The 27,513-nt window shown below is 42.6% G+C and overlaps 2 protein-coding genes and 1 long non-coding RNA gene across 3 annotated transcripts; 1 reads left to right on the top strand and 2 right to left on the bottom strand.

Moving 5' to 3' along the window:
* Nucleotides 1-60: 60 nt before the first annotated feature.
* On the bottom strand, nucleotides 61-15,527 carry cand2 (cullin-associated and neddylation-dissociated 2 (putative)). Its single transcript, XM_071495389.1, has 24 exons — nucleotides 14,980-15,527; nucleotides 14,300-14,443; nucleotides 13,293-13,447; nucleotides 12,765-12,888; nucleotides 12,007-12,064; nucleotides 11,487-11,685; nucleotides 10,793-10,898; nucleotides 10,532-10,671; nucleotides 9,593-9,903; nucleotides 9,185-9,326; nucleotides 8,884-9,002; nucleotides 8,077-8,232; nucleotides 7,724-7,945; nucleotides 7,434-7,640; nucleotides 6,047-6,234; nucleotides 4,039-4,204; nucleotides 3,817-3,957; nucleotides 2,837-2,976; nucleotides 2,538-2,713; nucleotides 1,993-2,088; nucleotides 1,583-1,752; nucleotides 1,347-1,511; nucleotides 866-973; nucleotides 61-473 (listed from the first exon to the last, which is right to left on the bottom strand). Exons 1-24 carry the CDS (start codon nucleotides 15,045-15,047, stop codon nucleotides 243-245), a joined length of 3,732 nt encoding a protein of 1,243 aa, XP_071351490.1. The 5' UTR covers nucleotides 15,048-15,527; the 3' UTR covers nucleotides 61-242.
* Nucleotides 15,528-15,672: 145 nt separating this feature from the next.
* Nucleotides 15,673-21,400, top strand: sec13 (SEC13 homolog, nuclear pore and COPII coat complex component). The gene is made up of 9 exons (XM_071495412.1): nucleotides 15,673-15,828; nucleotides 16,029-16,073; nucleotides 17,118-17,233; nucleotides 17,392-17,543; nucleotides 17,899-18,032; nucleotides 18,262-18,395; nucleotides 18,892-19,012; nucleotides 19,608-19,754; nucleotides 20,389-21,400. The coding sequence occupies exons 1-9, from the start codon at nucleotides 15,826-15,828 to the stop codon at nucleotides 20,497-20,499; spliced, it is 963 nt and encodes a 320-aa protein (XP_071351513.1). The 5' UTR covers nucleotides 15,673-15,825; the 3' UTR covers nucleotides 20,500-21,400.
* Nucleotides 21,401-22,651: 1,251 nt separating this feature from the next.
* On the bottom strand, nucleotides 22,652-24,648 carry LOC139631292 (uncharacterized). Its single transcript, XR_011693343.1, has 3 exons — nucleotides 24,508-24,648; nucleotides 23,063-23,645; nucleotides 22,652-22,977 (listed from the first exon to the last, which is right to left on the bottom strand). It is a non-coding gene; the product is annotated as an uncharacterized lncRNA (long non-coding RNA).
* Nucleotides 24,649-27,513: the final 2,865 nt, after the last annotated feature.

Genomic DNA, 27,513 nt, shown 5'->3' with positions numbered 1-27,513 from the left:
TTGATATGGTGGTTTAAACCTGGTGCTTCCTGCAGATACCAGATAGAAGACCTAACGTAGTCAGAGTGATGCTTCCACTTTATTTCATGTGTTAATTAAACCCAGGTCTTACAGGGGAACACACAAAATGGAGAAAAAGAAACTGCAAAACTTACCACATGTCTATCATAAAATGTATTTTTATCAGAGGAAATTCGGACTAAAAAACATCATAATAAAACACCTTTTCCATCAACCTGTGTCTAGCTCATATCCATGCTCTCTGTGGGTCCTAGGTTCCCCCCCTCCCCTCCCTGGACGCTCTGGTAGATGGATGCCATGTCAGCGTTGGTTCTGATCTGGTTGGCGAAGTCGGCCATGCTGGGGCTCCTCTCCACCTCGGGCACGGCCAGCAGGGCGGCGACGGCGCGCATGGCCGAACGCCGCAGCTCCTCCTGCTTCTCAAACTCCTGCTTCACAGAACCGGCCTTCACCTGCAGGCGGTGGGAGGTGACGGAGACACCAAGCGTGATGTGTATTTTACACAAAAAACACACTCCCACAAAATGCTTTTAACTTCAAAAGTCACACATCAGTGAACAACAAGTGCATCCCAGCCACTTTTTAGAAACACTTCTGTTGTGTTGAGAGTATTTTCTGAGCATGTTGTCAAAATGATGAAGGTGTTTTGTGAAATTGTGTTTTGTCTGGTTGTATGTGTTTTCTGAAGTTGTAGCGCACTGAGCTCTCAGGGCCACTGCATCTTGTTGATGTGTGAATGTTTCCAACTGACTTGTTCAGAAATGAGAGACCTGTGTGTGTGTGTGTGTGTGTGTGTGTGTGTGTGTGTGTGTGTGTGTATGTGTGTGTGTGTGTTTTATACTACCTTGGTGGTGCAGGTAGCTTTAAGTGGCTCCACCAATCTGTCCAGTCTTTGAATAACAGCAGCGGGACACAGAGAGACCAGTCTGGCCAGCATCAGGAAGGTCAGCATCTACAGCAACACACACACACAAAAACACACACACACGCACACACACACACACACACACAAAAACACACGCACACACAAAGGAAAAATAAAGCAAAATGATGTTCTACTCCTGCTTCTTCACTGGACTTTAATCTGTTTTTGCTTGTGATTTTCAAACTGAAACTGGCAACACTTTCAAATTTCTCCTAAAGTCTCCACCAAAATCAGTGTAAAAACACAAAGATTTAAGATGAGAAATACACGATGCTTAGTTGTTAAAACCTGCCTTATGTTGTATCTATAAAGGCTGCAGACGTGATCCCGGCTTAAATCTCATTGCAAAAACCGGCCTTACAGAATGTCGTCGCTGTTGGTGAGGATGTTTTCTACCCACCCTGATGTCATAGTGGTCTTTCAGTCCTTCCTCTACATGATCCAGGAACTGCAGGACGTCCAGCCCCTCCAGGCAGCTGTCCAGCAGCGTGTACATACACTCGAATGCTGCTTTACGCACATCCAAACCATCGTCCACCGTGTGTTTGAATGGACCCATCTCCACCTGCAGTACACAAAGGTTTCAACACCATCCACCATCAATAACATCTTCAGCTTCCCCGCCAGCCAACCTACCTCTCTGATCAGGTCCTTCCTGATCTGGGTCTCCTTGTAGAGGTGAGGCAGCACTGTTGCCAGGAGACCACGGATCAGAGATGGTTTGTTGTGAGCAGCAGAGTTAAACATCACCAAAGCGACACGGCGCACGTTCATGTCCTCATCCTGCAGGGTCTTCAGGAAGTCACCTGCCGAGCGGAAACGGCATCGTGGTTATTCAACAGTGTGTACCTACGTTTCTGTCAGAGCTTATTTAAATTTGGCATGAATCATTGGCTCAGCCATTTTCAGGGGGTTGGTTCAGTGTTGGGACTGAACTGAACCAGATAATTCATCAAATAACCAAGAAGAAATAACCATTAGTTGTTTGGATTAGGTTGAAGTTTACATCCTCACAGGTAAAGAGAAACTAAGTGTGTTTTTGTTACCTATGCAGTCTTTCAGCAGTGAGTCTATGGGAGCAGGTTGGTCAACAATAGTGAACTTGATAGCTGTCACCACTGTGCTGCGAGCCAGAGGAGAACCTGTGAGGGGACAGGGAAAGTCTTCGTGTTAGTTTATAAATATATATAAATATAATTTATATATATAAATTGACCTTTTAACAGAGAAAAGAAACATGTTTTTATCACAGTAACACTATAACTTCTGTGTCATCCTCATAATATTTACTGTTCAGGCTTTGTGTTTTCATAAAAGACAATCATTTTGTGTCTCACTGTTGTTTTGCCTGTTGAAGAGGAGGGACAGCTTCAGAATTAGCTGCATGGCTGGAAACAACTCTCCCCATAAAAACTGCTAACAAGCCACAATAAACTTCATGACAATCTGAGCAGTGTTTGCTCTGGATGGATGGACAGACAGACCTACTGTTCACCAAGATCTCCATCCATTGGTGGCGCAAGTATCTCACATAGTGGGAATGAATGTAACTCAGGCCCCAGCACACACTCCTCCTCCTCACACCTCGTACCAGCTTTAAGTTGCTGTTTCAGTCGGGGTAATAGTTGTGCAGGGCTGACTAAGGTCAGTTTTCCCAGACATTCAGCCACCAGGTTTCTGGTCCCCTCCTCCTGACACTCGCAGTTCTGGAACAGCAAGGCCCAGATAGACTCCACGTGGGGCGAGAGACTGGAGGCTGGACAGGCACTGGAGAGAGAGAGAGAGAGTTAGGAAGCACACCTGCCTCACACCAAGCAGAGGAAATTCAAGAGATGTGGGTCAGAGAATACTGACACACACAAACAGACACACAAACCCATGAAGACACACCTGATGACTTCTTTGAGGGAGTGTAGCAGCAGGTATTGTCTCCGTGGCTGGGAGGAGATCTCCTTCAGCAGGAAGGGCAGGTAGTCGCTCAGGCTGCCGACGGCCATGCTGCCTAAAGCGCAGGAGGCCGCCGTCTTCACCTGAAACCAGAAACAGGTGTGAAAACAGGCCACTGTGTGAGATCAGCTTCGATTTTTCACCTTTGTTCATCCAGGAACATGTTCAGCTGAATATATCTGCAGTATTTTAACACTGCTTTACTGATGAGCTGCAGGGGGAGATCGGGGTTCATGGTCTCTCTTGAAGCAGCTTTTTAACTGTTGACTGTTGAAGAGGTGAAAAAAGTCTTTCTAACTTTCAGTTAAGTTGTCCATGTCTCGTCTGGTCATAAACCAGAGACGTTTATGTTTCCTGACTGTCTCTACTGTCTGTTGTCAATTAAGGCATAAAAGCCAAAGAAAAATAAATAATCACGAGACTCTGGAACCAAGAAAAGTAAAATTACACTTTGATATCAAGCAAAAATAAGTTTGATTTGGTAAAAAAAAAAACTAATGGAAAAATTAGTTTGAGATGTTGAAACAATGTTGATATTATTTTCTAGTGGAAACTCTGGGAATAGTTGGAAAAGTGGGGCAATTAGAATATAAAACACAAATAATCAGTAATTATTGTGATAATCAGATACATTTTTCTTGTTGTCTGGTTTGATATTTTCAGAATAATAATCATGGATCCATGTACGACTACAATTATCAGGAGGCACAAACAAAAAAGTTCTGCATGAATTTCAAACGTTTTAAACACAAATGGTCGTCCTCAGGTAAAGGTGAGGAACAAGTAAACAAGTCAACAACCTTGTTTATAATAGACAACAATATGAATATATTCAGTGGTGCTGACTACATCCCCTTTACGTTGAAACAAATCCTTGTAAACCGGGGAATAAAGTAGCAGTGAGCAGGTAGTGTTTATCTTACCTCCTCACTGGTGGAGGTGAAGGCCTCCAGGATGACTCCCTGCACCTCCTTACTTCCTCCCAGACTGCCGCTCCTCCCCACCTCCCCAAGACACAAGAGAGCCAGGACACGAGCAGACTCAGGAGAGCCAGGGTTCTTCACCTGAGGAGGGAAAACACTGAGCAGAAACCACTACACAGAGCACATGGAGGAGTAACTGTAACTGAACAAACACTAACACACCTGCTGTATGAGGCTGGAAACTGTGGCCGGTGTCTCTTTGGGGCAGGAAGACGACAGAGCAGCCACACAGCGGGCGACGGAGAGGTAGGACTGTCTGTGGATGACGCCTCCGTCTGCTGAGGACGGGGAGCTGTGAAACGGCTCAGTGAGAGACTTCAGCAACTGACTGGAGGAGAGGAAGAGGAGAGGAGAGGAGAGGAAACAGGAGAGGAGAGGAGAGGAGAGGAAACAGGAGAGGAGAGGAGGGGGAGGAGAGGAGAGGAAAGAGGAGAGGAGAGGAGAGGAAACAGGAGAGGAGAGGAGAGGAGAGGAGAGGAAACAGGAGAGGAGAGGATACAGGAGAGGAGAGGAGAGGAGAGGAGAGGAGAGGAGAGGAGAGGAAACAGGAGAGGAGAGGAGAGGAAACAGGAGAGGAGAGGAAACAGGAGAGGAGAGGAGAGGAAACAGGAGAGGAGAGGAAACAGGAGAGGAAAGGAGAGGAGAGAAAACAGGAGAGGAGAGGAGAGGAAACAGGAGAGGAGAGGAGAGGAGAGGAGAGGAAACAGGAGAGGAGAGGAGAGGAAAGGAGAGGAGAGGAGAGGAGAGAAAACAGGAGAGGAGAGGAGAGGAGAGGAGAGGAGAGGAGAGGAAAGGAGAGAAAACAGGAGAGGAGAGGAAACAGGAGAGGAGAGGAGAGGAGAGGAAACAGGAGAGGAGAGGAAACAGGAGAGGAGGGGGAGGAGAGGAGAGGAAACAGGAGAGGAGAGGAAAGAGGAGAGGAAGAGGAAAGGAGAGGAGAGGAGAGGAAACAGGAGAGGAGAGGAGAGGAAAGAGGAGAGGAGAGGAAAGGAGAGGAGAGAAAACAGGAGAGGAGAGGAGAGGAAACAGGAGAGGAGAGGAGAGGAAACAGGAGAGGAGAGGAGAGGAAAGGAGAGGAGAGGAGAGAAAACAGGAGAGGAGAGGAGAGGAGAGGAGAGGAGAGGAGAGGAGAGGAGAGGAGAGGAAAGGAGAGAAAACAGGAGAGGAGAGGAAACAGGAGACGAGAGGAGAGGAGAGGAAACAGGAGAGGAGAGGAGAGGAAACAGGAGAGGAGGGGGAGGAGAGGAGAGGAAAGAGGAGAGGAGAGGAAAGAGGAGAGGAAGAGGAAAGGAGAGGAGAGGAGAGGAAACAGGAGAGGAGAGGAGAGGAAAGAGGAGAGGAGAGGAGAGGAGAGGAAAGGAGAGGAGAGGAGAGGAGACAGGAGAGGAGAGGAGAGGAGAGGAAACAAGAGAAGAGGAGAGGAAACAGGAAAGGAGAGGATCATATGTATGTATGTATATATATATATATATATATATATATATATATATTCATATATGTGTGTGTGTGTGTGGATCTATTCTCTTTGGACTTTTTGGTTCATTTCCTGTGTCGTCCCTCCATGTCGCCCCTCCTTGTTGCCCCTCTGTGTCGCCCCTCCGTGTTGCCCCTCTGTGTCGCCCCTCCGTGTTGCCCCTCTGTGTTGCCCCTGCCTTCCTTGTGTATTTAAGTCTCTGTCTTCCAGTTCGTCTGTTCTGTTTCCCAGTTTCACGCTCCAGTGTCTCTTGCGCCTGTTTTTTCCTTCGTGTTCCTCAGATGTTTTCTGTCTTTTTCAGTTTTGTGTGGAGTTTGAGTTCTCTTCATTTTCATCGGTATTCAAAGTTTTACTTTTTGGTTTAATAAATTGCCTTTTTTCTACCTTCTCCCTCGACTGTTTGCATTTGGGTCCTCAACTCCTTCCAAAACGTAACTGACTGACTGACATACACATCGGTTTATTGAACAGTGTATCGGTGTATTTCAGTGATGATTTAAGATGGTTAATGTGGTGAAGATCTGAATCTGGTCCTGGTGAAGATTTTCTCCCACACTTCCATTCAGAAATATCAGATTCAAATCAGCATTAAAAACCTTTGCGGCTCAACAAAAACATCAAAACCAGTTGAGCTGTAAACACTCTTCCTAGATCTAGACACATCCACCCCACGGCTCCCACTCTCTATGGTCCTACCTGTAGCCCAGGTTAGTGGACTTGGACAGCACCAGCGCCTGTATGAAATCCAGTATGGCTGCCAGTGCTCCTCCCTGCAGCAGTGGAGAGTGGATGAGCCTGAAGACTCCCGGCAGCACAGAGGAGCTGATCTTAGCCAGAGAGGAGGGGCAGGCTTTGGCCATGCAGGTCAGCAAGGTGACGGAGACCTAAACACAGGTACACTGCAGGTAAACTATGACTTGTTTTTTATAAGAACATCAATATAAAAAGGACTTTATGTGGTGTGATGGTAAACTTGCTCACAGGTCAACAAGGTCGTGCAAAATAATAATTACTTCTGTGAAGAGGTTTCTATGTTTTCGGTCCCATATGTTTTTGTTTTCTGTTATTGTGCAGGATTTCTCAAGTTTTGGTGATGTCGGTATCTAAATGCTGCCATTCACAAAGTATTTCATAAAGTGGCTTAAAGGCCCTGAAAAGATATCAGGTTCTCACTATGAGCAGCAGAGTCCTACATGGACTCAGTATTTTCTGCCACAATAACAACAGATCTGGTTATATGTATTTATGTTTTTGTGTTTTGGTTTGTTTGTTTTTTTGAGCACTCAGATTTCAGTCCATCTTAAATGCTCTTCTCGTCTTTCTCTAAACTTGGACTCTTGCTCAATTATTTTTATTCTATTTCAGGTTAGGACAAGCTGTATATTTCAGCTGCGTATGTCATGTGACTATTTTGGTCCGATCATGATCAAGTGCCAAATTTTTACCCATAGTACAATTTGCTAAAATTTACAGATGTTCCCTAAACACCTCATATGTAGGCAATGGTTAGACACTAGATACAGGACACATCAGCAGCAGTGTAATAAACACACCGTTTACTTGTATTGCGTCTTTACAGTGTCTTTTTAGGGGGTTTATAGTTGCAAAATGTGCCAATAGGACAGGCCATCGGGGGCCCATTCTCCCTTTAGGGGCCCCATCATTTGCCTAGTTTGCCACAGCTGACAGTATTCCCTCTGATTTTACCTGTGGTAAAAGTCAGGCTAGTTTAATGAGCTCAGAATGGAAAAAAAAACAAACTGAACCATTGATTTGGAGAATCATAACACTCACTTACTGTTGTACAGAGATGTTCAAGATTTGAAAGTTTTCAGGAATTTTAAGACTCCACATATACGAAGAAGCAAACCTTTTTTTTCCTGAACTCCTTAGTTGAACACCAACCTTTCATTGCAGGACACAGGTTTTTTTTCACAGGTATGTACTGTCTGAGCGATCTCTACTCTGTATATGGTGATGGAGCTGTTGTTCTAGAAATGGTTGTATCCACATCTCTTAATTACCCCCGTTAGTTACCCCCCTCCCAGTAATCCCGGAGCAGGTCCGGTGCTTTCCTCCCTACCTGGGATACATGCATGTCGCCCTCGTCCACCAGAGCAGGAAGTTCACTCAGCACAGGCTCCAGAGCTGCGGGTTTGATGCTGGCGGCGTGATGAGTGACCAGTGTGTTGAGACAGGCCAGCGTGCCGAGCTTCAGAGCCCGCTGGTTCTTCCTCAAGAAAGATCCCAACACAGACAGAGCCTCCGGCAGGATGGACGTCAGCTCGATCTGGACGAGAGAGAAGAAGTTACTGTCACTGTTCAATCTCCACTTCGTTCTTTTAGTATTTATCACTTAGACTTAGACTGAACCTTTATTGGAGAAGCAGCGATGAGGGTGATGGTCCTGACTGCTGTCAGCCTTGTTATCTCATTCTTTAATCTCTCCAGAAAGATCGCCAAAACACCCGGCAGCTCCGGCCCCAGGTGGTCGCCAAGGTGACACACCATGTGACCCATACAGGAAATAGCCCTCTCTTTCACTTCCTGGTCGATGTCTGTTGCTTTGAGCCTCTTCATGGTGACAGAAAACACCTTAAAGAAACACAATCTCATGATGTAACCGACAGTAAACAGCCAGGAAAGTAAACAGCAGATTAAAACATCAAATTGAAACGCAGTCGGATCAGAGCAGAGAGAGCCCGGTCCATCCTGAGCCCTCCTACCTCTCTGACAAACGGTTTGGGGTTGAACCCTGCGGCTGTGGCGGTCTGTCCGTGCGGCCTCATCACTCTGACCAGCTGCTGAGTGACCAGCAGAGCCTCCGACGTGATCTTATAGAAAGTGTCCTCCACGCACGCCACCACCGGAGGCAGCAGCACCTGCACAGAGCACAGTCGTGTTACACCAACAAAACATGATGGTTTGTGTTACAAACGCCCACAACAATGTTAACAAATAACATGTGAGTGAGTGTGAATGTGTGACAGCAGGTGATTGGTCCACCTGCAGACACGTGACTGTTCCTCAATGAACCACATGATCTTGTTGTTTGTATTGTTTTTTGTTGGAATGGGCTGCAAGTTTTGTTCACCTTGTCTCCTGTGTGTTATATTTTCTTTATGAAAAATATTGAACACAGAAATATTGCAATATTCAATATTATCAATTTCATGAAAAATTGCCCCAAGCCTATGAGAAATTGACTTTTACAGCCAATTACCACTCTTTAAAAATCAAAATCATTCTGGTGCAGTTAGGAATTCAAATGAAAAACACCTCAAATATCAAACTTCTTTCCAGAGATCCTACCTGTCATTATTTATTTCACGTTCATGTGCACATCAGTAAATGTTACCTTCAATATTCTGGATAACACATGAACTTTTGTAGGTTTTTGCAGATGCACAGAAACAGATGGTGACGAGAGTTTAGAAACCTAAGAGCAGACTTCTAGTGAGTTATAAGAGTCAAATGTAGTCAAGGAGATTAAGTTCCTGCAAATGCAAAGCATGAAAAGAGGTTTAAAGAACCTGCATGTGTGGCTGAAAGGCTTGAGGAGGGTGGGAGAGGAGGAGGACGTGGAAGAAGGAGAGAGCATCGATCCTCATGGTGGAGGAGGTGGACTTGTCTGTCAGGGAGAAGACTATGCCTGAAGGAAGGAGGGAGGAGGGAGGAGGGAAGAGAGAAAATAATAAAAAAAGAAAGTGAAAAGGTGGAGTAAAGGAGAGAAAAGGAGGAGGAGAAACTGAAATAGTTAAAGTAAAAGACGAGAAATGATTGAGGAAAAAAAAGAATGTGTGTGTGTGTGTGTGTGTGCGTGTGTGTGTGTACCAGGTATTAGAGCAGGTATGTGCTGTTCCAGGGCTCCAGGTACAGTGTGAGTGAGCTCAGTGAGGAGAGAGAAGCAGCCCTGTCGTGATTTGATGCTCTTCTCCTTCAGCTGCCTGTGGAGAGCCTTCACTATCAGCGGCACCTGGACACACACACACACCATTTTATTGATTTCTTGCAAACCTCTTTCATGATTCTCTGATTCTCTTGAGTTTTTGCAGCTTTATTTTGAAATCATTTTCCTATAAAAGCTCTTAAAGCAGCAGTAAAACCACTGACGCTGTGGTTCTTTAGCTCCACACACATGACTGGGATCGTCCTCTTCTCCCATTTAAAAAGAACATCTCACCTTTGACATACTGTAAACGCACCTGAGTGAACCTGTGACAGCTGTGAATCTTTCTGTACCTGTTTCTTCAGCATGGCGACCGCCGGCTCCTCGTCCCTGCTCGACCCCGGGTCAGAACCGGTCACGATGAGTCCGTGGTGACTCGGTCCCACTCGTGTTTGTTTCAGCAGGGTAGAAAAAGCAGCAAAGACGTCTGCCCTCACGTTCTCCTCGCGCTCTTTGAATCGGGCCAGCAGAGCGGGGCAGATGGAGGAGTAGAAGGAGAGGAGGAGGTCCCGGCGTGTGTGGATCAGCGCCTCCAGACACTTGATGGAGGAGCGTCGCACCTTCCAGCTCATGTCGTCATCATCGCTGTACTCGTCATCTGATTCTGGATGGAGTCATGAGAAATGTCTGTTTTACGAACACGCACCTCATTTATATCTGTGATGTCACATAAACTGATCAGGACACAGACACCGTCCAAGCAATGCATTATGGGTTCTTGTGTTGTAAAGTTGAATTGCTTGAACACATAAGGTAAAGACATGAGACAATTACGTGTATAACTGACCACAAAGTGACAAATACACCACATCCAGAGGCTGCAAATTCTGCCTCAACTGGTCCCTGAAACTACTTTCCCATCGTCCACTTATTGAATGAATGAATGTTTTTATTGAAGAGTCACACACCTGACAGGGCCCCGCCCACATGGGCTTACACATCACCTTCTCACCTTCAGAGGCAAGAGAACAGATAAAAGCAAGCAATACATGTCTATTGATCGTCTACATGTGAGACGTTTAAGGGACATCTGTAAATTGTATCATCTAATGACAGTCTGCATGTGAAGTGTTTAGGGGACATATGTAAATTGTATCTACCAATAGTTTGCATGTAGGTGGGGTCTTCAATGGGCTTCTTTGCCTGGACCCCCCCAGAGTCTCGGATCTTCTCTGTGACACATGAACTAACCACAGAAAAAGAAACAGACGAACAGATAAATACACACAAACCTTCATCCAGCCCGTCCTCTATGTCCATGCTATCTTCCTCCTCCTCATCATCATCATAGTTGTAGTTAGGGTCAAAGGTCATGAACTTAAGACAAAGCTTAGTCACTGCGGCAACGTGGGGTGACATCTCCTTTGGACACCTGACAATCAATGGACCAATGAAGACAGTGCAAGTAATAAAGAGAGAGAAGGAAAAAAGACAGAGGACAGGGAGTGTGTGTGTGTGTGTGTGTGTGTGTGTGTGTGTGTGTGTGTGTATACCTGCGAATAAAGGCTTCGAAGGCCTGGAAACAGTACTCTCTCAGCTCATCATCATCCACACTGGTGAACTTCACAACCATGGGGATCAGCTTCTCTAAATGTTCACCTGCACAATACACACAGACACACACACACACACACACACACACACACACAGACACACAGTCCAACAAAATGAATAAACACTATGAGCTAGTAAACAAAGAATAAATAAACATCAGTAAAACTGAATCTGATAAACACTGATTTTCAATTAAATTATCACAGCTTCATTTATGTGAGCACGAAATACTAATTAAGGGTCCCTCTACAACATTAACTAATATTAGTTGATATTGGAAAGGTCTCACAAATTTGTAATCAAACGACCAAAAACAGCTGACAGGCAGAGAAACTGGGGTTTTTGAGATTCAGTCTTGAATAAAAAAATAAATTAAAAAACTAATAAAAAAAAACAAAAAAAAACAAAAACGTTTAAAACAAGAGAACAATGATTTAATAAAATTAAAATAATGGCTGTAAAATATCCTCATCAGAAGGACAAAGAGAAATCAGCACTTTCAGCTGCTCAGGTCGAAGGTCAAGGGTCAAATATCCTTAAAAACAAATTAAATAATATAAAAATCAGTCTGTAACGTGTTCTCAGCCTCCACTCCAGGCCTGAGTCACACATGAACGCAGGAGCAGGTCTCACCCACTCGATGGCCGCCCTGACGGCTGATAGTTGCCAGGCACTGGATGTACGTCCTGGTCACTGAAGTGGGCGGACCCTTGGCCAGCTCCGTCAACAGGTGTTCAGTGAGCTGGGAGAAGAGGGCGGGGCTACAGCAGGGCACCAGGTGACCGAGAGCCAAGATGGAGCGCTTCCTGACCGCCATTCTGGGACTGGTTAGCTGGTGGAATGTAGGCGTGAAGAATGAGTGAATGAATAAATTAATGAATGAATGAGTGAATGAAAGGGCAGATAGAGGAATGAACGACAAAATAAAATACAATAAAATAAAATAAATAAAGCTGAAAGCAGCAATGCCTGAAAACAACATGCCAGAATGAGGATGAATTTGAGAAGAACAAAAAAAAAAAACAAAAAAAAAAACAACAAAATAAAAGTCACAGAGAAGATCAGAAGATACTCGACAATAAAGATTTAATAGTTTAAAAACATCATGTTCCTGTGTGTCATTGTTCAGGTGGAGTCACTGAGTGTTTGTTACCTGAGGGAGGAGGCTGGAGAGCAGAGAGCTGTGAAAACTGACCAGTGCTCCGCTCAGCCTGGAGGAAGGATCACAACACAACAACAATCACATGTGATCTGTTCGGGGATGAGGTGGTTGTTTTAAATGATCAGCTGATGGACCTGAAACTGTAATATGTCTGTCTTCATGTAGTTTGTTGGTTCTCAAAAAGATTCATGTCCCCCACCCGCTATCAGCTGATCACTTTTGTTTGTTTCCAGTGTGAAAAGTAGTTTTTCTTTTGAGTCAACTGAAATGCAATGTAAATAAAAAGGAAAGGTTTGAACACACTTGGCCTTTTTATATTTTTATACTATATATAAATATAAAAGCCTGGGGTGTTAATACCTTTCCACTATATCTTAAGTCATTTCACCCTGAGAAAGGAGCAAATTAAAGGATGCAGAAGACTTTTTTCCAACTGTTTTCACTCAATTTTACTTTGTTTTATTGCATTTTAAATGTCTAATTTCACTGCATAATTTCTACATATTATTATTATTATTATCATCATCATCATCATCATCATCATCATCATCATCATCATCATCATCATCATCATTATTACTATTATTGTTATTGTTATTGTTATTGTTATTATTATTGCAGTTGGAAAATTTGGCCTGATGGTGATGCTACAGTACAAGTCAGGGGCTCATTATCATTCCTGTATGTACAGATACAATTTTGTTATATTAATGTTGCCAGTTTGTTTGTTTCTGATGTTTTGTATTTACCTTCCCAACATGTCCGACAGGATGTCCAGGGCCTCCAGCTGAACTGACACATCCTCCTGTTTCCCCATGGCACCAATCAGCTGGGAGGTAATCTTCTTACAAACACTGGCTGTCAGAGTCAAACCTGGCAACCCGCAGGACAAGACGTCAGAGGACAATTTAAGAAGCAACACCAAGATGTAACACTGAGCTATTCCACATACTGGTTAATCATTTTGTTCAACACGGTGGTGAGGTTGGGCTTTTGCTGCCTTCAAGTGCAGTCAGGAATATTGAGATTCAGAATTCAGTACACTTGAATAATCATAATTAATAAAATTGATAATTACTGAAAAGTTTATCCCTTAAAGGCCAATAATGACAAAGTAATTAAATGTGAAGTTTAGAGGACATGATAAGTTCATGGTTAAATGACTGATGATTTTACAGTGATGTTTTTGTTTGGTGTTAATAATCAGCGTAGCTTTTTGTTACTTTTTCTTTTTGTTTAACTCGTGACGACGGTGACAGGTGTGTTTCAGCTCTCACCTGAGGAGGACAGCGGCAGCTCAGCGATCACAGTCTTTAGTCCCATGCTGGAAATGTCTCTCAGCTGCTCCTTGTCCGACACCATGTTCGAGCACAGAGTGTCCACCATCGTCTCCACCTGAGGCTCCTTCACCTTACTCACCAGAGGGGCCAGGCTAAAAATCAAACATACCCACAGTTTGCTTCATTTTCCACATCAGGTGCGTTTTGTCCTGACACATCTGGCACGAACATTACAGTATTTAAATATAAAAATAGTCACAATAAATCTAATAAATGCCATTGAAGTTTGAAAAATGTGTTCTGCTTACTTCTCTTAGATTTTGAATCAGAATCAGAATCATATATGTGCAGTTTGTCTTTACACTCATCTGCTGAAGGGGGAAAGTTTCTCTGAGCTCACCTTAAATCTCAGAGCATCACCTGGACACAGGCCCAATGACGGCCCAATAATTACACAATTACACTGTGATGTGGGAGCTGGAAGCCTCTCGGGGCACAAACACTTAGAAGTGACTTTTCAGTGAAGCAGGAAACATCTTGTGTCCAATATTTGAAACTTTTAAAATGAACAACATTCACATTCACAGATCGTTGATTCTTCTAATTTTAAGATTTTTTAACGAGGTTATTGAACGTTTTTGTTTAAAAAAGCATAAGAGACACTGATTATTACTCAAAGCAGAGTTTTATTAGTTTCATGTTTGGTCGTGATCCTTGAAATATAATTTTGCCACCACATTGAAAACAGGAAAAAGCAGATAAAGATAATGAATGAATGAACGAATGAACGAATGAATGTATGTTAGCCCCAAGTGATACAGGACCTTGAGGCGTACGATTGAGTCTTGAAACTGAATGAATCAGCAAGTTCGGACGTTACTTCCTCATTAAAAACTTATCAAAAGATGCAAAAGCCACAGCTATCAGTCATAATCTGATAACTGTGTGTGTGTGTGTGTGTGTGTGTGTGTGTGTGTGTGTGTGTGTGTGTGTATTTTTTTTACCATTTCACAGCCAGGTTCTGCACCTCTCCGTTCTTGTCCTCCAGCAGTTTGAGCAGCATGGTCACAACTTTCCTCTCACTGTCCTCGTCCAGTTTAATGCTGTCCTTCTGCAGCTCCAGCATCAGGTCATTAGTGGCCATGAACCTGGACACACACACACACACACACACACACACACACACACACACACGCATAGACAGGAACAAAGTGATAAAATGATTCAAACCTGTGTTATAATAAACTCATAACCACTCTTATCTCACCACACAGTAAAACACTTTCTCAGAGTTGGTTAAAGGCAAACAATCATTAGTCGATTAATCAGTTAGTTGAAAATTCATCACTAATCTACTTTTATAGGCAATTAATCAGTTTAAATGCCACATGTTTGCTGTTTTTTTGTCAAACTAAACGGATATATTTGGGTTTGGGACAAAGCAAGATGGCTTCAATTTAGTACTAATAAATTATAACAGGTATTTTTCACTGTTTTCAGGCATTTTACACTGAGGAGAAAACGAATAAGTGAAAAATGAATCTCCTGATTAATCAATAATTAGAATAATAGTTAAAAGACTAATTCTTCTAGTGTAGTGAAATGACAGACACATAATAACAGTGAGTGACTGAGTCAGGACCCAAAAGTGTCGTCTCACCGTCAGACAGCAGGTCTGTCTTACCTGAAGTCTTTGTCAGTGGATGTCATTTTCTCCAGCAGGTTGGAGATGTGGTAAGACACACTCGACATGTTGGCACTTTGACAGCTGTGGGAGTTTTACTCTGCGATAAAGTCACAAAAGTGGAGCAAAAGATTCAACCCGACAACATGGCGAGGCCGCAGGGGACAGAGGGAGGGAGCACGGGATCAGCCCCCGGCGAGGAACCCGACACCCGGCGAGTTCAGACAAAAATAGACGGGAGGGAAAAGCGGTTCGGGATTGTGGAGCCACCGTGTGGACACGTGGCCTGCGGGTGGAAAAGCCCATCAGGAAGAACATCCTACAGGTACAATACTCACGGCGCTCACCTGGAATCTGTCTAAACCGGAAATGGACCTTCATGCTGCCGGAGCCTCCTCAAACTCTTAACCCAGTCAAATCCTCACAAATAGACAGAAAACTAATAAAAATATCATCAAGTGTGAATTAAGCTTCCCAGTGATACGAGCAGCTCCTCACACAGAAACAGCTCAATGAGCCGCTTAAAATGACTTGTAGTTCCAGACGGGATTTAAATGACAGGAGCAGCCAGTTTACTGCTGTTTACTGCTACTGTTTACTTTAACATCTACGTCTTCTTTGACAGCTTTTAAGGTTTGATTTTAACCTCTAACTGTCGAGTGTGAAGTAAGCTGTTGGCATGTGGAACCATTGCTCGGTGTTTTGACGTTTCCGCCGGTAGGAACACTGGTGGGACCAAGCTGTGCACTTGTTGCCACGTCGGAGCGGTCGGCGAACCCGGTCAATTCATTTTCCAGAGAAACAAGGAATATTTTTCTGGAGTTAGTCTCTGGTTTACCCGCAGACATGGTGAGTCCGGTAACGTCTGATTTAAGCTGCAGGTGACGTTGTTAACGTTTGTGTTGTTTAACGTTTACCGCCGGTTGCTGACGTGACCCAGTAGCTAGCTCGTTAGCAGATATGCTAACAGCAGAGAGCTAATCATTAAAGTTTTATCTTGATTTTTGTGTAGTTTTAATTCTGATTTGCTTATTTTTTGTGACCTTTAGGTTTCTGTTATCAACACGGTGGACACCTCCCATGAGGATATGATCGTAAGTTATTTAAGTTTAAGTTATACCTGTTTATCCTAGTGACTCAAGCTAACGTTAGCATTTGCTAAACAGACAGGCTTCACTAATGTAATATTATTGTTATGGGTAATCACCTCATATGTATCTTGTTCATGTTCATGTTTTCAGCGTATATCATGTCAATACGAGCTGAACTTAGTTGTCTACAAACACTATTTTAATAGACAATTAATCTTTTAGGTGGTTTTCAGAATAAAAGTGCAAGTATTCCGTGGTTCTGACCTATTCAATTAGAGGATTGAATGCTTTAATTGTTTATTTGTCTCTGTTTCATGTTTCATGTAGACTGCTCAGAGTATTATTATATATATATATTATGTGTGTTATATAACTAGTATTCAAGATAGTATTTACCAGATTAATCAATATTGAAGATTAAGTCATGATACAACTGTAATCTGATGAGCTGACATTTTTGCTTGGTGTACTTCGTGTACTGTTTGTGCTCGTTACTTCAGACTGAATTTCAGTGCTGGTGTGATTTACAGACACATCCTGTTTACGCAGAATAAAAAGTCTCACAAAACCAGCCTTTCACTTAACTGTTTGGTTTTAATAGTTGGTCAGTAACATAGAAACTGTGGTTAACTGTTCATCAGTTTGTTATGTTGTCAGCCGCCATGAACATTTCCCAGCCTTGATTCTGTTGATATTTCTCATGATACTGTTAGTGTTATTGGAAATGTCGAAGCACTAGGTGGGAGCAAAGGTAGGAGGGAGTTATTTTCACTCTGATGACTTTAAGTAATACATTTTATAAAACAATGTTTTAAATGGATGTAAAAGGAGAATTAATCAGATGAATCTGCAGCTCCCCTCAGCTTTGCACTCCACATGAATCATCATGTTGCTCTCTGACTGCTGGATGTAGAAATAAGCAACAGTTTGCTAACAAGAAACTTAAAAGGTGATAGTATCAGTGTTGTGTTTATAGATTGTTTCCACTGACCTTAAGTGGTCAAACATCAGTTGTTGCAGGTTTAAGGTATTTTTCTGTGGTTTTAGCACGATGCCCAGATGGACTACTATGGGACTCGACTTGCCACCTGTTCCTCTGATCGCACCGTGAAGATCTTTGATGTTAGAAATGGAGGTCAGATACTGGTCGCAGACCTCAGAGGGTAAGAAGCTGAAGTTTCACAAGACGGCTTTAATCTGTAACACTGGTATCACATTTAAGCTTGCTCTTCAATTATTAGCAATTTTGTATTAAATGAGTTTCACACCCAGCATTTGGAACTGAATTTTGGTAAATCTGTGTGTGTGTGTGTGTGTGTAGCCACGAAGGTCCAGTGTGGCAGGTAGCGTGGGCTCATCCGATGTTCGGCAACATCCTGGCTTCCTGTTCCTATGACCGTAAAGTCATCATCTGGAAGGAGGAGAACGGAGCCTGGGACAAGATGTACGAATACACGGGTCATGAGTCATCAGGTCGGTAGCTCTGTGTGTGTCCAAGTAAAATAACATTGTGCTTCATATTTGTGTTTCTGTGCTCCCTCCTCCCTCCTAGAGGAAACGGTGTGTGATTATCCTTGTGACTTAAGTTTAACCTCTGTGTCCCCTCCCTGTTATCACTCTGGTTCTTTACAGGAAATATCCAGGTTTTCATTTAAGGCATTTAAGGCTTATTATTCTCTTTTATCTCTTTCCTCCCTTCAGAGGAGGGATTTACTGGGGATTTGGTCAATGTCATAATTACAGTGCTGACGGTTCGAGTCCATTTCAAACAGCTGTGATGTTTCCACGACAATCTCTTGTTGTTAACTCTGCTGTTGTGTGTCTGCAGTGAACTCTGTGTGCTGGGGTCCTTATGACTTTGGTCTGATCTTGGCCTGCGGTAGCTCAGATGGAGCCATTTCCCTCCTCACGTTTACCGGTGATCAGCAGTGGGACGTGAAGAAGATCAGCAACGCACACACTGTGAGTCTGACACACGTCTGAGTAACACACAACTTTAATTTGTTTTATTTCCATCACGATGTGAGATGAAACGCAGCTGGTTGTCAACTCTGTTCCTTACTCTGTGATGCTGCCTGTTTACACTCTGTCATTTTATTCCATTGAGTGTAATGTGTATTGGATAACACAGTGAGCTAACGCTGTTCTCCTCAGATCTCTGTTTATAAATCCAGTTCTAATCTTGCTGCAGATTGGCTGTAACGCCGTGAGTTGGGCTCCTGCTGTGGTTCCAGGCAGCCTGATCGATCAGCCGTCAGGACAGAAACCAAACTACGTCAAACGCTTCGTCTCTGGAGGCTGCGACAACCTGGTCAAACTCTGGAAGTATGTTACTGTAGTTTTTACTAAACTTTCTGTGGTGCTTGACATTTTCTGTGTTGTTTTTAGTGATGAAGGAAAAATGGGACACAGTACAAATCATACAGTTGGTAAAGCAGAGTCACTCATACAGTTTTAAATGTGCACTAGATATTTAATTTCAGGGTTTTCACAGTTTTTAAAGGAGCTATTCATAAGTTTTGCCACTGCTACATGGCTAACATTAGCATCAACTGTATACTTGCAAGAAAGAACTCATGTTGTGAGTTCAGCATCAAATTTCATGTTGAAGACTTGGAAAGAAGTGTTAACTCATTAGAATTCAAACATTTAGTTACGACAAAGAAGATGAAAATTTTTCAAATGACATCATCAAAGGAGTGTCTTGTGAAACAGGAGTTCTCCTGTCAGGGAGCAAAGTTTTCTTGTTTTGTGAAATAAAGGCTCAGAGAGCTGAGAGTTAATGAGTCAGCTGTCACTGATTGTCACATCCTGCCTCCAGAGAGGAAGACGGTCAGTGGAAGGAGGACCAGAAGCTGGAGGCTCACAGTGATTGGGTGAGAGACGTTGGCTGGGCTCCGTCTATTGGTCTCCCCACCAGCACCATCGCCAGCTGCTCCCAGGTGAGACTTTGTTTTTCTCACTGAAATCTTTATCGGCAAAGATTTGCAAAGTTAAACAAAACAAAAAAGAAATCAAAAAATATTTTGATTCTTTTTCCATTTTTCTTCTTTTTGTTAAAAGATATTTGGCCCACCGTCCTCAGGGTACACCACTAATCTCTTTCACTTGCTACTAACTTTATTTTAACCAAATACCTTACATTGTGGTTAAGAAGACACCTCATTATGTTGCCAAACCCCTCTCCTTTTTATCAGCAGTTCATTTTAAAATTAAATAAAATCTGTTGTGAATTTACTCACCTGAACCACTAGGTGGAGCCAGAGATAATATCCAGTACACTTATTTTTTTCTTTTTTCTTTTTTTGCCTGATTTACAAACTGGCAGGAAATCTCTCATCATGAACAGGCTGCATTAATCTCCATTACTCCTTTTTAAAAGAAGCACAATGATGAAATGAGTCAGAATAGAAAAAAAGATTTATTCACAGAAACCTGTAAACTCTGATAAATAAAACCAAACACTGTCTTCTTGGTGACACACCTCCTCATCTGAGCTGGAGACACTTTAACTGTTGTCTTTTCACCTTCCTCCAGGACGGACGTGTGTTTATCTGGACGTGTGACGACCCGGCGGGAAACACCTGGACGGCCAAACTGCTCCATAAGTTCAATGATGTAGTTTGGCACGTCAGCTGGTCTATCACTGGAAATATACTGGCTGTGTCTGGGGGAGACAACAAGGTAGAAAGTCATACAGGCACTGTGCCTTTTTCATTTGCTTATTTGACTCTTTTCACCTGACTGTAGCTGGATTCATTCACACAGTGATTTTAATCCTGTCTGGAGCTCTCAGATTTTTCTGCCCCTGCCTCAGTAATATTACCTGCAGTTTCTTAGGGAACTAACCTGATGTTTAAGTCCAGTCCAGAGGAGACACTTTGTATTTTGACATTTGTGCCTCTTAAGTTATAGATCTGCATTTACACTTTGAAGAGAAAAAATCTGGTAAAGGTGAAGTTTACCACGAGTTAAGGCTGCTGTAATGACTTAACGATGGATTAATTAATGGGTTAGTCGACTGACTAAAAGCAACAATTTTAATAATTGTTTAAGTTTGATACCAAAAAAAGTAACAGCAGTTTATGACTGACCCTGTATGGATGTGATGTGATTCCTGTCATTGTCGCCTGTCTCCGTTTATCAGCCCAGTAATAAGTTGAAGTCTGGGGCTGTTGATAAGGCCAAAAACAAAAATTTGAAGATGTCACCTTGGGGTGTAGGAAATTGTGTTATAATTGTTAGCACCTTGGCTGTAAATGAACACGCTTATACACACTTCTCTTCATATGACCGTGTGTTTGTGTTTATTTTGTAGGTGACGTTGTGGAAGGAGTCGATGGACGGTCAGTGGGCCTGTATCAGCGACGTCAGCAAGGGCCAGGGCGCCGTGTCCACCATCACAGACACACAGCAGAACGAGCAGTGACGCACACACACAGCAAAGACCCCTGACCCTACCAGGATGACCCCAGTCTTCAAAATGAATGAATGAATTCAGCGTTAATAAACATGCCGGACATTTGAACAGAGTTAAAGTTGTCCTCAGCGTTCAGCTCGGTTTATAATCTGTTATTTTTCAGGCTCCAGCTCAACTCCGACTGCTCCTCATCTGTTTCTAAACCTCATCAGAGGGAAGAGAAACCTTCAAGTGAACGATGAAGAATCTGCACAATGTTTGGTTTCTTTTCCTCTTTTGATGATGTTTCTAAAAGCCAACATGACTGATGATAATTACCTTCACAGTTTTATCAGCTGTGCTCCACTGTTTCTGTTTGCTCCCAGTTTAGTTTTCACATGTACATTAATGCCCTTCCCATGATGCTCTGCTCCTGAAACATTCCACCTCCACCAGCGGAGAGACAAAAGTACCAGGATGTTCCTAGCATCCTCGGCAGAAACTGTCCTTAACCTTTATTTTTATCTGCCGGTTAATTCAAACCACTTAAAGAAGCTTTGTATTGATCAGAAGGCCTTGCTGTGCAAAACCAGCTTCACTTCTCAGCCTGAAAACATCCTCACGTTCCCACAGTGACACAGATCAGAGCAAAAACATTCACCTGTGAGAGGCTGCAGCGAATAAACGATTTATTTAGTGACCCACTGACGATCAGAAAGTCAGCAGGTGTTTATAAATCCAGAACCTGCCTTAATTAATCTGCCGCTACACTGCTACAGCAACCACAATCAACCAATGTGTTGCCAGGACAACCATGAATGGAGCTGAATTGTAAACAGTGTTTTTTTTTTTTTCTTCCAGTTGTAAAATCAGAAACCATGGATGTTTTTTTCTTTTCATATTTGATGTAATTAAATAACTTTAATGTAAAGACAGTTTCCTGTTTCCTTTTACTCCAACATGTATGACGTCCCCTTACTGAGCTGATCTCACCTCATTAGGTTTTGATCTAGACACATGGATTTTATAATTGAATCCTGTAGAATTTAAATTTAGTCCTTCTTGTGACTGGTGACCTATCCAAGGTGTAGCCCCCCTCACCCAGTGTCAGTTGGGATTGGCTCTAGACCCTCTGTGGCCCTAAAAGGATAAATGGTATAGCTAATGAATTAATCATTTAATCCTGGTCACGCTTAATAAAATATTTACACATTCAAAGACAAAAATAAATAGTTTGTGTCAGATTTTGTGTTTTCCCACCAAAAGGTTTTGTATAATTAATAATCTAATTTAATAATTAACATTCGATAAAATACTGTGTCATGACTTGACAGAGGTGAGACGGTTTTAGATGGTTAACTTTATTTCTAGAGCTCATTTAAAAAGCCTGAGCTGAAACCAAAGTGCTGTACAAAGGACAATTAAAATAAATAAAGCAGTAAAACAAATGTATAAAATTAGTAAAACACAAGGAACTCAAAGTAAATATACTGTTTACAGAAACATACACATATTAACAAGACCAAGAAAATAACAAGGAGCAAATGCAGTTATAATTATGTATTTTAAAGCCAGCGCTGTCCATCTTGAAAATCTACCACATCTTTCAGGATGTGCGATAGAGAAGAAGATACCAGAACCACCTGCCCTCTAATGGGACTCTGCTTTGTCCAATCATTTTAAGGTGTAAGGACGGCATCAAAATTGTGCTTGTAAATTCAGTGTCACACACTGTGTAGGAACTTTGAACACAAGTTTTACACAGTTGTCTGCTTTGTCTCTCTACACAGACATTGACAAAAGCAGTTCCAGTGAGTTCTGTCAAAGGGTTGGTTCTCCTTTAAATGCATGATCCGGATTATGATTGTAGCGTCCAATCCATGATTATAGTGGTCTGTCCTCAAAGCATCTGCTGCAGAAAAATAACAGACTACATTATAAACATTAAGGTCATTACAAAGGCCTATAGAAGACTTCAATAGAATTATCATATAAACTTGAAACTGAAATAAGATCCATGATAGAATTGAGATTTCTGACACATGTTTGTGTTCTAGGATAAAACGCTGGACTGAATGAATGTGAGCAAAGCAGGACAAGCAGGTTCCATCTGAAGGTGTTTAATCTTTTGCTTGCAGCCAGTTGGGTGTGAGTGGTCACATGTCTACAAATGAAAGAAAGCGAACAGACAGGTCAAATTCTATCACTTTATCTTGAATAAATCAACAAACAATTCTAAATCAAAATCAGTACAAACATTATCACTTTAAATATATAATCGTGGGAGAACAAACCAAGGAGATTAAATGTACCACTCAACAACAAAATACACATGACTTGAGGAAATATAATGAAATAAACGACTCGCTCAGGAACAAAGGTGAGAGCAGCTCAGCTGAAGGACAAACAGAATGAGCTCAGGACACAGAACAAAGAAAACTCAGGACACCTGTGTGAGCTGCCCAGTTCTCCACCTGTGCTCCTCAGCCCAGCAGTCATGTGACCCCACTGCCCACAGGACGCTTTAAGTATCATTTAAAAAGAAAATGCAGTACTCCAATTTGCATTTTCATATACTCATGTATGTACTCACCTACGAACATATTAAAATGATGATCTTCAAAGATTGAACCTGCTCTGCAGCGACAGTATTTAAACATAATGAACAAACAGCCCTCAGGCCACTGCATTTACATTTACATGTCGCTGCGCTCTTTAGGGGTCAAAATGAAAATGCACTCAGTCCTCTCATTGAGGCAGGTCATCAGTGACGACGTCGCTTCCTCGTCAGTTGTAATGTTTCTGTCACTGGGGCAGTGGTTGTAGCTTGTTCCCTGTAAGGAAATGACCAGGGATGAGATTTAAAGATTTTTAAATGTATTACAATAAGTGATAAGATGGTGAGAGACAGTCTCATGTCATCAGTGAGGACGTCACCTCCTCGTCTCTCGTCACTTTGTCTGTCTGGGGCAGTGGCAGCAGCTTGTTTTACCGTCTGTGTCTTATATCAATACAACTCAATGGAAATTACCAGACACATGATTTAAAGAATTTATCTGTGGGCGTGAATCTCCATCAGCTGAGTCTGCTCCCTCTGCAGCTCCACCTTGATCCCTCACCTAAATGCACTCTTCTTCTCAGTCAGCGAGAGCTTGAATTCATCTCAGATATAAAGCCTGTAAAATGATATGAGGTTGATGAGTGTGTGATCACTTCCAGTGGTGGTTGCACACACAGTAAACTCAGAATAACAAATCTAAATAAATGAAAGTGAAAAACCTTGTAAACATGTTTGTTGTCTCCATTTTGCAGCACTGAGAGTCACTCAGCAACAGTTTTTTGACTGATAAATCAAAGTTTTGGAGGATGTGCACACAATGAGCCCACAGGAGGAAGCTCCTCTCTGAGCTGCAGGTCTGTGGTGACCTCTAGTGACAGGACTGAAGTGTTGCTCTGTGTCTGAACTATGTTCAACACTCAGAGGAAGAAAACAAGAAAACAAGACAAGGTTCCTACTATTGAAACCTGCGTTTTCTTGAAGACCATGTACTCAAATATTAAACCATAACAACCATATCATTTGAATAGGTTTGTTTGGTGTGTGTGTGTGTTTGGGGATTTTTGCTGCTAAAGCTGAGTAATCTTGCCCCAGAAACCTGCGAACTGCTGTTGATTTTCATATGATTTAAAAAAAAATATTAAGATGAGTGAGATTCTCTTTCCACAGGTGACCCACAAACTCGAACTCCAGACCAACTGAGCCTCCTTCAAAAATAAAGAAAAGCCTCTGCAGCAAACTGAGAACAGCAGCTGTGGTCGTCCTGGATTTCAGTAGTGTCCAGTTTACAACTTTAACCTCATCTGACACCTTGCATCGATCAAGACTTCACTGTTTGCTCATAAAGTCTGAGTGTGAAGTGAACACAACACAACTGCCAACATTTGAATCTCAAGTGAGTAACTAATCCAGCTCACCAAGGAGATGAGATGTTCAACAGGATAAACATGACTTGAGGAAATATGAAATAAACTACTCACTGTTGGAAGATGAACCTTCGCCCCAGTCCGAGGTCCAGAGCGCTCTGGAGCAGGTTATCATCAAGGATGCCTCTGTGCACTGCTGCATTCATCTTTCCCTGGACCCTGACTAGTCTCCCAGTTCCTGCTGCTGAAAAACATCCCCACAGCATGATGCTGCCACCACCATGCTTCACTGTAGGGATGGTACTGGCCAGGTGATGAGCGGTGCCTGGTTTCCTCCAGACATGACGCTTGGCATTCAGGCCAAAGAGTTCAATCTTTGTTTCATCAGACCAGAGAATTTTGTTTCTCATGGTCTGAGAGTCCTTCAGGAGCCTTTTGGTCAAACTCCAGGCGGCTGTCATGTGCCTTTTACTGAGGAGTGGCTTCCGTCTGGCCGCTCTACCATACAGGCCTGATTGGTGGAGTGCTGCAGAAATGGTTGTCCTTCTGGAAGGTCCTCTTCTCTCCACAGAGCAACGCTGGAACACTGTCAGAGTGACCATCGGGGTCTTGGTCACGTCCCTGACTAAGGCCCTTCTGCCCCGATCCCTCAGATTGGCCGGGCGGCCAGCTCTAGGAAGAGTCCTGGTGGCTCCAAACTTCTTCCATTTACAGATGATGGAGGCCACTGTGCTCACTGGGACCTTCAATGCTGCAGACATTTTTCTGTACCCTTCCCCAGATCTGTGCCTCGATACAACCCGGTCTCGGAGGTCTACAGACAATTCCTTGGACTTCATGGCCTTGGTTTGTGCTCTGACATGCACTGTCAACTATGGGACCTTATATAGACAGGTGTGTGCCTTTCCAAATCACGTCCAATCAACTGAATTTACCACAGGTGGACTCCAATCAAGTTGTAGAAACATCTGAAGGATGATCAGTGGAAACAGGAAGCACCTGAGCTCAGTTTTGAGTGTCAGGGCAAAGGCTGTGAATACTTATGCACATGTGATGTTTTTTGTTTTTTATTTTTAATATATTTGCAAGAATTTCAAGCAAACTTCTTTCACTTTGTCATTATGGGGTATTGTGTGTAGAATTTTGTGGTAAAAAATGAATTTAATCCATTTTGGAATAAGGCTGTAACGTAACAAAATGTGGAAAAAGTGAAGTGCTGTGAATACTGATGCACTGTAGAACCTTTAAATGGGGCCACCCCACACACAAATCAAGAGGCACTGACTTCATGAAGTATCAGCGAACTAAATAAAAACAGAAACAGTCTGGCAGTACAGACTTGCTTGCAAATTTCATTCTCAAAAAGTTGAATGCTTCCTTTCATCAGTCAGTCATTAGTTTGAGCTGTATTTTACAGTAGCTGTGTGGTTTACGCTGTAACAGGTCTCATCCAGAGTTTATATTGGACATAAAGTTTAAGATCTGAAACATTCATCTGGGTGTAAGAGATTCCACAAACATTTAATGGCCTCACAGCGTCCCACTCACATTTTTAACCTTTGGTTTCTGGAGCACAGGAATAAGAAATGTGAATAGTTAAAAAGAGTTGGGTTCTCTTGTAAATACACAACCCATGATTATAATATAGTGTTTCATCTGCTGCAGAAAAATAACAGACTAAAACTATAAATGCTAAAGTAATTACAGAAGCTTACAGGGGACTTTACTAAAACAATCATGTAAACTTGAAAATGTCATTTACACACATGCATGTGTTCTAGGATTATACTGGACCTGACTTCATGAATATGAGCAAAGGAGGAGAAGCAGTCCACAGGCTCCATTTGAAAGGATTTAATCTTTTGCTTGCAGTCAGTCAGGTGTGAGTAGTTACAGTTAACTGGTTATATTTCTACAGGTTAAGAAAGCGTGGGCTAAATACAGGTCAAATCCCATCATATTGTCTCGAATAAAGCAACAAACAATTCTAAATCAGAATCAGTGCATCAATACATTCTGACTTTAAATATATAATCATGTGAGAACAAACCAAGGAGATCAGATTAACTACTTAACAACAAAATAAACATGACTCCTGGAAACATGATGAACTGAACGACTCACTCAACACACTCAGGAACAAAGGTGAAACGATGGAGAGAAGCAGCTCAACTTAAGACAGAAAACACAGAATGAGCTCAGGACACAGAACAACGAAAACTCGAGGCACCTGTGTGAGCTGCCCAGTCAGCAACACCTGTGCTGCTCTTCGGCCCAGTGGTCATGTGACCTCACTTCCCCAGTGTGTGTTCTTTAAGTAAAAATTAAAAAGAAAATGCAGAAATCCATTAATACTCATGTGGGAGTTCTGTGACCTTATTAAAATGAGAATCGAGAATCAGTCCATTTATTTACATTAACAAGTCACTACACTCTTTAGGGGTCAAAAAGAAAATGCAGTCAGTCCTCTCATTAAGGCAGCTCATCAGTGAGGATGGGACTCCTTGTCTCTTGTCACTTTGTCTGATTGGAGCAGTGGGAGCGGCTTGTTTTATCTGTGTACAACACTGTGTTTTACATCAATACATCTCAATGGAAATGACCTGATGTAAGATTTAAATAATTTTAAATGTATCACGATAAGTGATAGGATGCTGAGAGGCATGAGTTTGGTAGTTACTCTGATCCCAGTTCACAGCAGAGACGCAACCAGCTGTGGGTATGACTCCTCAGCTCAGTCTGCTCCCTCTGCAGCTCCGACTGAAATGTTACTCTTGTGCACTCAGTCTTGTATTTTTACTGTAACACACAGGACTGCAAGACTTCCTCAAAGGGGTGGAGAGGGCCCATTTTCACTCCTCAACAGGAAGAGGCTGTTTGTGCTTTGGTCACAGCAGATGTTGCAGTAAGACTTAGAGAAGTACAGGCTGCCATTATCGCTGACAACGATGTCTTTGTGAACATCCAGTCTGTCAGCATCTCAACTATTGACAGTGCTGAGAAGACACCAAATGAGTATGAAGCAGTGATACTATGAACCATTTGAAAGGAACGATGACAGAGTGAAGGAACTATGGCACCAGCATGTGCAGGTAAAACAGCTCCGAGCTTATAATAACT

Source organism: Trachinotus anak, unplaced genomic scaffold (assembly GCF_046630095.1).
Source record: "Trachinotus anak isolate AG129_WGS33_773 ecotype Australia unplaced genomic scaffold, CSIRO_AGI_Tana_v1 ptg000013l, whole genome shotgun sequence".
Taxonomy (NCBI): Eukaryota; Metazoa; Chordata; class Actinopteri; order Carangiformes; family Carangidae; genus Trachinotus; species Trachinotus anak.
This window is presented reverse-complemented; position numbering and strand designations above follow the sequence as displayed.

Excerpts from the sequence above, each read along its gene's own strand:
- cand2 (XM_071495389.1), bottom strand. The coding sequence starts at position 15,047 with ATGTCGAGTGTGTCTTACCACATCTCCAACCTGCTGGAGAAAATGACA. Across the intron at positions 10,899-11,486 it reads TCAGGGCGGCCATCGAGTGG|GTGAACATTTAGAGAAGCTG; the intron begins GTGAGACCTGCT and ends TGTATTGTGCAG. Across the intron at positions 974-1,346 it reads AAGACCACTATGACATCAGG|ATGCTGACCTTCCTGATGCT; the intron begins GTGGGTAGAAAA and ends GTGTTGCTGTAG.
- sec13 (XM_071495412.1), top strand. Across the intron at positions 17,544-17,898 it reads CACGGGTCATGAGTCATCAG|TGAACTCTGTGTGCTGGGGT; the intron begins GTCGGTAGCTCT and ends GTGTGTCTGCAG. Across the intron at positions 19,013-19,607 it reads CCATCGCCAGCTGCTCCCAG|GACGGACGTGTGTTTATCTG; the intron begins GTGAGACTTTGT and ends ACCTTCCTCCAG.